Source organism: Micromys minutus (genome assembly GCF_963924665.1).
Source record: "Micromys minutus genome assembly, chromosome: X".
NCBI classification, from domain to species: Eukaryota; Metazoa; Chordata; class Mammalia; order Rodentia; family Muridae; genus Micromys; species Micromys minutus.
The window spans coordinates 79012511-79021826 of NC_137970.1; the positions used below are offsets into that span (position 1 = coordinate 79012511).

Genomic DNA, 9316 nt, shown 5'->3' on the forward strand with positions numbered 1-9316 from the left:
CAAAGTGTCAAATTTAAATCCCCATTGAAGCTTTTTCTTCTTTGAGTCACATTAACTCTTTATTCGTAGGAAATTGGCCCCGATGGAGATAGCTGCGCTGTGTGTATCGAACTCTATAAGCCAAATGATTTGGTGCGCATCCTAACCTGCAAGTAAGTTTTATCTTCTTTCATAGCTATAAAAATAATGTCTCCCAAACAAACATGATGAAGGAAAAACATTCTGAATGCTTTAAAATTGATATATCACTAAAATCCAGTACAGTTTGTTTTCTCTGCAGGAAAGTTTAAAAAACTGTGTGTGTGTGTGTGTGTGTGTGTGTGTGTGTGTGTGTATGTGTGTGTGTGTGTGTGTATGTGTGTGTGTGTGTGAGAGAGAGAGAGAGAGAGAGTGTGTGTGTGTGTGTATAGTACTTGATTATTTTAAATACATTCTAATATTTATATTGAGAAAAAAATAAAATCATCTTGGTGCCATATTTTGAAGTCTTCACTTGTTAGATTTTTAAAAAATTATTCCTCTGGAAGGTTATTCTTAATATGTTTCTTCTCAACTAATAGTGGTATTCTTGGAGCATATTTCATTGCCTAAAGCATTGGTACTGTGTTATACTCAGTACTAGAGCATTCTGTTACTGAGAATGGTGATTCCATTTTAGAGTCGGGAAATTATGCTTTTGTAGATTGTCATGTAGCTTGTATTTTAATGTTAATTTCACCTCCCCAAGAAAGGCTGCCTAGTCACATACTCATGAAGATGACTTCATCTGAACCTTCCCATTTTAATTATTAAAATAAAGGCAAGAGCTGGTGATTGGGCAAGGAAGGGAGGTGGAGAGGGAGGATCAGAGATCAAAGGACAGGCGAGAACTGAGAGAGAAACTCCAAGATGGATATTGGGAAGGCTGAATTAGATCCATGTCGACTTAATTGGCATTAGGTAGCTATAAACATTTAAAGGATCTTATAGGTTTTTTATTTCATACAGAAGGGCAGTTTGTATCTTTAGCCATTTGATATAATCTTGTGTAGAGGGTTTGTGGATTGAGAATTGAATATATAAAACTGTATGAAAAGCTATTGAGCCTTAGAGTTGTGTTTGTGTTGGGAGTTGGGGTAAAGAAATACCTCAGGACAGAGGCAGTAGGGCAGGCGGAGTAAACTGCCAGGGAAGGGAGTCGTGCAGACAGAGTGAGACCTTGGGGGCAGTTGGACTGAGCACCATGGAGTGAGACCGCAGGCTGATATAGATAAAAGCCATTTTTATTATATTTACTGCAAAATACTTTTAATATTGTAACATTTGAAATACCAACAGACTTGACTTAAGTCAGATAGTATTTTCAAGTTATGAATACTAAAATTATCTTTGTCAGGCTACAGTAATGGGGGTGCATTTAAGAGCTCTGTATTATGAAATCTCAAAAACTCTATTCTTATGGCTCCTTTATTAATGGCATGTTTAAAGGGGGGAAATATATTCATGCAAAGGCTAAGTGTGATCTGAGTTTGTGTGTGTGTGTGTGTGTGAAAGTGTTGTTGCTGTTTCACATTTTATAACTAAATTATCTCTTTTTTCCTTCATTAGTCACATTTTCCATAAGACATGTGTGGACCCGTGGCTTTTAGAACACAGGACTTGCCCCATGTGCAAGTGTGACATTCTCAAAGCTCTGGGAATTGAGGTAAACCTTCCTATAGTCTTTCTATGAAGAAACTTTAGCAGTGTGGTGTTCATATGCCTGAGTAGTCATGAAAATAGCATCCCTCTCTCTCTGGGTAGGCAATGTACAAATCACAGCTTATCCCTAAAATTGGGTATATTTCTTTCATAGACACAGGGAGATTCTTACCATCTCAGACATATCTATTTTCTTTCTTCTCAAATGTAATTTTTACTTGGATCATAAGTAGTGCTGATAGCTATATAACCTACGAAGCTGTTATAACTTTGTCATTATTGTATGATTATCAACTTTGTCATTAATGACCATGTTAGTTTGAAAAAGCATAATAGAATTATAATTTTGTATTTCGTAAATGAAAATTTTACCTTCAAAATATGATAAATATCAACTCAATAAAATCTTAACAGAAATGTGCAGATGAGACCAATTCTCAGTTCTGTTTGGTGACAGAGTAACATATATATGTATACTGAGTTCCTACTTTGTACAGCCATTATATTTTGAGGTGAAGGGAGCAGTCAAATCAAGATATATATTCCATTGGTAGAGCCGATTCTTACCCCAGCTTCTGTGACTGGGGACAGAAAGAGATTTTATAATCATGAACATGGATTAGAGGTTTATGAGGCTAAGAAATATTTCTGCAAGTTATCACCAACAAAAAATGTCATAATCTTATGTCAATGTAATGCATGCATTCTGAATGTCTTATTTTGTTCAAATGCTTTCCAAAGGTGGATGTTGAAGATGGATCAGTGTCTTTACAAGTTCCTGTTTCTAATGAAGCATCCAATACTGCCTCTCCCCATGAAGAGGACAATCGCAGTGAGACTGCTTCATCTGGATATGCTTCAGTACAGGGAACAGATGAGCCACCTCTGGAGGAACATGCACAGTCAGCAAGTAAGCATCGTACTGAAGGGCAGTGGGCTCATCACAAGTAATACTGTGGACCTCACATCTGGACATGGATACTTGCTTTTTAGTAGTTGTTTTATTTATCCCTTATGCCATTTAAAGGGTTTTTTTTCTATTTAAAATGGCACAATAAAAGATGCACTCGTGCCATAAAGTATATGAATATTCAAAGAGTACATACATATTCAAGTATTCCTAAAATAAATGACATACAGAAGGAATTCTGACTATTCACGAAAGGAGAATTTTTTTTTGGAAAATCTCTGGGCCATTTAAATGTTGGCTAGTTGACTCCTTACTGAGGCAAAAGAGCAACTTTAAACGTTGGGAGTCATTGTTTATTACCGATAAATCACAATGTAGAAGAAATGACTCCAGATATAATAGAAGAATTTGACTTACAAAAGCTAGATTTATGTCTATCTTCTTAGAAATTCATTTTGCAGATAGAAAACTAGGTTGAACAATGGTATGTGCTGCCACCTGTTGACTTTTCTAGGACATGAGTCAGTTGCTAGACACTAAGTTGAACATATTATTTGGAATTGGTGTGAAATTATTACAGTTTAGTAATTGTACAAGAACTGGGATGTTTGAAGGTTGTTTGTTACTTTTAAAGATATCAAATCTCAATGTAAATTATTTTTCCTTTCTCTAACCTTACTCTGTCAATGTTTTTCCTTTCTTTCCTCATTGCTTAGTATTTAGCCAAGAGAAGTAAAAACATATGCCCACAAAAAACTAGTATATAAGTATTCCCAACAGTGCTGTTCCTTATAGCACCAAAGCAGAAAGGACTTGTCTATTGACTTATAAGCAAATGAACAGAATCTGGTGTATGTGTATAACAGAAGGTGCCAGGCATGGTGGTACATAGCTTTAATCCCAGCACTCAGGCAGAAGCAAGTCGGTTCTTGGTGAGTTCAAGGCTAGCCTGGTTTACATTGTAAGCTTCAGAACAGCCAGGGCTACCCAGTGAGACCCCTGTCTAAAAACATATACAAAACCAGCAAGAACAAAAGGATTGGTGTGCAAAATATGGCAACTCTTGCTTTTAATCAGAGTACTTAGGAGGCAGAAGTAGAAGGTAGGCCACATGTTTAAGGCTAGCTCGGTTTATATAGGAAGACCTCTGCCAACAAATAAAGTAAAAAGCAGCAAGATGCCTCAAGGGGTAAGATGCTTGTCCCCAACTCTGGCAACCTAAATTTAATCCCAGGATCTACTTTGTTGAAGGAGAGAACTGACTCTCTTCAGTTCTTCTTTGACTTACCCTCCCCCCCCCACACACACACGGGTGCACACTCACATGCATGTGCAAATATACACCATCAATAAATTTAGTTTTTTTCTTGAAAAAAAATTGATGAATACTACACAGGCATGAGTTTTGGAAACACTCTACTAAGCTTTCAGATACAAAGGGTCAATATTGTATGATGTAGGATACCATTTTTGCTTATTTCCTTTTGTTTTTTGAGACAGGGTCTCATAGAAACCAGACTGCCCTTGAACTTAATATATAGCTGAGGATAACCTTCACCTTCAAAGTGTTAAGATTCAAACCTGCACCACTGTACCTTGTTTACATTCTTTTTGTATATGAAGAATCCAGGATAGGTGCACCATTATAGACAGGTAGCAGATTTGTGGTTACTACAGTCCGAGGATAAGGATGAGAAATGACTGCCAATAGGTAAGGGATTTCTTTTGGGAGAGACAGAAATGTTCTAAAATTAGGTAGATGCCGTCGAGATGGCTCGGTGGTTAGAAGCACTCCTTGCTCTTATATTAATTCTGAGTCTGTTTCTTGGCATCCACATGATACATGATGGTTCATAACCATCTCTAACTCCAGTTCTTCTGACCTCTGAGGGTAACATGGTGCATATGCATGCATGCAGGCAAAACATTCTTATACAGAAACTAAATAATTCTAACTTAAAAAAATAAAATTAGGTAGTGGGGATAGGTGCAAAATTTTGTGGTTATAACAAACCCTTTGAAGTATGTATTTTCTCTTTGTTTGTTTGTTTCTTTCTTTCTTTCTTTTTCTTTCTTTTTTGCTCCCAGTTGAGTTGAATTATACAGTTAAAGATTACATAAATTTTATGGATTTGAACTATATTTCATTTTAAGCCATTACCAAAAAAAAAAAAAAAAAAAAAAAAAAAAAAAAAAAAAAATCAGATCAGCCTACCTTCAACAATTCCAAGGAGCTGTGGATCTGCTTTTTTGAATGTGTGTTCAGTTTTTGTCTTTTTGAGGCAGGATCTCATGTAGCCCAGGCTGGCCTTGGATCCTGATCCTCTTGCCTGGCAGCTCTGTGTTTTTCTTGGTTTGAAAGTTTTCCCTCAGTCTTCCCTTTCAGGTAGCCCAATGCTGGTGTAAAAGTGGAGGAAATGAATTACTACAGTCGCTTATGAACATTTCAGTTTCCCATGACATAAACCTTTGCCCTCTATGGCTTTATCAGTGCCATAGACATCCTTTATGAAGATGCCATGAGGCACACAACTATGTCAAAGCCAACTTTGCATTTCTTGCAACCTAATCTCCAGACATTTCCTTGAGCACACTCATAGGAATCTTAATTATCTGTGGATTGTTCTACCTGTAATACTGAGTCATTGTTTCTTTGTCTTGATGATCTTGTGTTCCCATAATGGCATGATAATAGAATTCGGTGAAGATAAAAGATAATTTAATTTGTGCTAGTTTTTTATATAAAAAATCCATCCCACTTGATTGTGTTCAATTCTTGTAGGTTTCTTAGGGTAGGGAAGCAGAATAGACTACAGATCATTTAAATAGCAATGAAATACTGTTCCATGCTCTGCCTGCATCCTTACATGGATGAATGGCTGTGGTACCCACTTTAAGGCCTTAAGGATTCTCCTTCCCTGGATTCTTCACTCCCACTTTCATGTTGGTTCAGTATATTTTTTCATTTCCGTTCCCCTGGTTTCTAATCTTCCATGCATAGCTGCAGTGTGAGCTCCCTGCATATCTGTTCCATTGTACACTTTCTCAGTCTGACACCTGCTCTTCCTTTGAATACTTGCCTCTCCTCTGCCTCTGGGAAAAGCCTTTATTTCACTTGAGTATCCACAACCACAAATTTCTATTCATGCATTTAGGGAACTAAATTGTTTCAGACAGCTTTTAGTTCCCATAGAGCATCTTATATTAACCTGTTTTCTACTCAGCACACCCTGCTGCCTGAGATATGTAAATGTGTCTTGAAAAAAAATAACCACGTAGATTATAATTCAGTCTGGTCTATGTATATTGCTGGTCTGGCAATCTTGCATATTTGTTGCTGAAAATTACAATGAAAGTTGATATTTATAACTTTGCAAATGCATATTTACTTCATTTATGTAGCACATCATTGGGACCAGTTCTGTTGGTATACTAGTCTTCAAAGTTAACTATATACCTAATTTCCTGGAGGATTTTTTTGACTCAGTGGGTTTTGATTGGAGCCTGAAAATTTGTATCTCTAACAGATTTCCTGGTATGGGGCCGCACTGAGAATACATCCAATAAGACCCCTGTTTGTGAACCTGGCTATCCATCATAATCACTTGGAGAGAATCTTTTAAAAGAAATAATGGCTTACCCACTCGGAAGAGAAGGGGAGGGCAGAGAGGGAAAGACTGCGGGAGGGCATGACTAGGGGGGGGGACAGTGAGTAGGACACAAAGTGAACAAGTGAAAGATAAATTAAATTAAAATTGCAAAGAGCATGGCACATAAAAAGCACTTTAGAGAAATTAAATCAAAATTCATGATGGATGCTGCCTAATTAATTATATGTAGTTTTTAATTTTAATTTTTAAATAACTTCAGGTTGACTGAGAAATTTCAGTACTAGTACAGAGAATACAGATCTACCGTTTCCTAGCCTCTGTAAATGTGAATATCTTATATACCCATATACTTATATGGAACCTAAGTAATGACCTGATGAAATATTTCCTACAGACCTTGTTCACCTTTAGCAGCTGGCCCATGTATGTCCCTTTTCTGTCTCCAGTTCTCACACTTCATTTCCTTTTACATCTCCTTGATCTCCAGTCTATGGCAATTTCTTAATATTTGCCTTCCATGATGTTGTTACTATTGAATGTTACTTTTCTGTTACTTCACAAAGTGTTCCTTTACTTAGCCTTGTCTGCTACTTCATGATAATGAAATCACTGTCAATTTCTGGTAAGAATGCCAGAGAAGCGGATGCTCTGCCCCAGTCAGCAGCGCATATTATGAGGCACACAGTGTTCTCATTACAAATGATTTTAACTTTGTTCACTTGGTTAAGGGTTTTGTCTGCCAAATTCTTCCTTTTAAAGTTACTATTTTCCATTTGTAATTATTGAATATCTTTTTGCTAGATGCTTGGAAACTGTGTACATATCTTGTGTCTCATGGTTCCTTTCCTGACCAGCTTTCCCCATAATTTATACTTTCTGATATAATTATTCACCAAATAGTGGTTTGCTAATTCTGTCATTCTTTCCACGTTTATTAATTTTCTTTTTTTTCTTTTTTTATTAATTTTCAAATGTAAGGAGGAGCCATTCCTTTTCTATTTTATTCGGTTATTTATAGTAAAGTGAGATCACAGAACTTCTTTAATCCTTTTTAGTTTCATGATTTGTCCAGTGCTTCAGAATCTTGCTCAACTTGGGTTCTTTTTTCTTTTGACTTCCTTACTTTCTGTTACCATAGTATGTCTTAGGCTGGCTTCCCTCCTCCTCAGGGACCAGGCAGTAAATATTTAGGGATTGAAGACCACATATGTTTCTGTTGCTTATTCTGTTTGTGTGTCACTTTAGGGAGGGGTTGCTTGGTTTTGAAAACATGTTTTAAAATGTGAAAAGCACTCTTTTTAATTAACTATCTTATTTTTTACATCCCAAATGCTGCCCCCATTCCCCCTCACAGAGTTCTTCACCTCTTTCTCCTTCTCCTCTGAGAGGGTCCTCCCCCCCCCCCGCCCCGTTATGCCCTACACTGACGATCCTCTCCCAGTGAGGCCAGACAAGACAGTCCGGTGCTGGATATGTGCCTGGGCCATGGAGCATCCCGTGTATGCTCGGTGAAATGCACTCTCAATTGTGGCTTTGGCTCTGTGAGATGTGCTTTTTCAATACTTAGGCTAGAATCTAGTTTAATCTTATATACTCTCTGTCCCAGAATGTGCCACTTCTTCAAGAGTTCTTTGCTTCAAGATTGTTATATCAAAAGCAAGATATGGGCACTGTGCACACCCACCTATTGTCACAGGGTAGTTATTACAGTCAATTCTTTCAAAGAACAAGGCTAGGAGATGTATATTGACTCAAGCTCCTCCTCCCTCCTTGTCCCTCTCCCTCTTGTCTGGAAGACACGGAGTTTCTACTACTGGATGTATGTCATTACAGCTGCATACCACTGGGCTCATTCAAGACTATCCTCCTGACCGTATTCCTTTTAGTGATAGTGAAAGGAGAAAGACTTTTCAAATCCAAAATATATTTACTTGAACTTTCAATTCTAGAAGAAATGTAAACTACTTCAGCAACTACTGTACAATCCATTTTCTTTTAGTCACATGCCTTGAAGTTCCTTAGGTGTTTTCTCATCCTCCACCTTTTTTTCTTATAGGATTACTATTGTTTTATTTACTATACAGTTATGTTCAAATAGCCCAAGTGATAGTAATGTGCAGCCAGGTTTAAGAACTGCTCTATTTAGAAAAGGAAACACACACACACACACACACACAAAAGACGTAACTTTGCCCTTAAGGAGTTTATAATTTAGGTAAAAGTAAGCACATGCACATAAATAAAAATCCAGGAATCATAAATCAATAATGCCAAAAGTGCCTGAAAGGAAACAAAATTATGATTTTTTTTGAGATAGGGTCTCATACTGCTATAGCCTAGGCCCGCCTAAAATGTACTGTGTAGTTCAGGCTAGCTTGGAAGGCACAAGAATTCTTGGTGCTATGAACACAGGAGGGTATCCCACACTTTTTAAAACAGTCTTATAGTATTAAGGACCAGATCATCAGCTTAGTCATTAGGTTATGAAGCCTTCTTGGAAATGAATGCAGACTCCTGCCTTGAAATGACAGAAAGGGACTATCCTAACATTCTCACTTCTCTGTCCAGATGAAAACCTACAGCTGGTAAACCATGAAGCAAATTCTGTGGCCGTGCATGTCGTTCCCCATGTTGACAACCCAACCTTTGAAGAAGATGAAACTCCTGATCAAGAGACAGCTGTTCGAGAAATTAAATCCTAAAGATCTGTGTCAGTAGAAAACTTGAACCGTTAGTAACAACAGGACTGCCAATCAGGCCCTAGTTTACTATGAATGAACTGGGTAAATGCAAAACAAGAATGATACTGAACATGCTCAGATGACTAATGTTATACTATAGTTAAATGGCTTAACATACTTAACCCAGTACCGTTTTCCACAAACTCACTATAACGTTTTTTCATAGGCAAGTTTCCTCTTGGTGATAGTGATAGCAACATTTTTAAACATTCAGAACTGTCTACAAGTAGTCAGGTTTTTCATTTACAACAACTTTCTTATAAAAAATATGTTGCTTTAAAGCTGTGGAGTAGCTGTAATCACTTTGTTTTATGATAGTATCACAATTAAACAATACTACTTTAGCTTGGGCTCTATGTGTCAGGGTTTGTCTC

General features: G+C 37.2%; 1 protein-coding gene across 2 annotated transcripts in view; it reads left to right on the top strand.

Annotated features, from left to right (window-relative positions):
• RNF128 (ring finger protein 128) overlaps window positions 1–9105 on the top strand; it is a gene marked incomplete at its 5' end in the record, with an annotated part of 100621 nt that extends 91516 nt beyond the window's left edge. For both annotated transcript variants that reach the window (XM_080910024.1, XM_080910023.1), the window contains 4 exons: window positions 70–152; window positions 1588–1684; window positions 2422–2590; window positions 8770–9105. In XM_080910024.1, coding sequence (XP_080766150.1) covers window positions 70–152; window positions 1588–1684; window positions 2422–2590; window positions 8770–8903 — 483 coding nt within the window. In that variant the 3' untranslated portion in view covers window positions 8904–9105. The remainder of the gene's footprint in view (window positions 1–69; window positions 153–1587; window positions 1685–2421; window positions 2591–8769) is intronic.
• Between the last annotated feature and the right edge of the window lie 211 nt (window positions 9106–9316).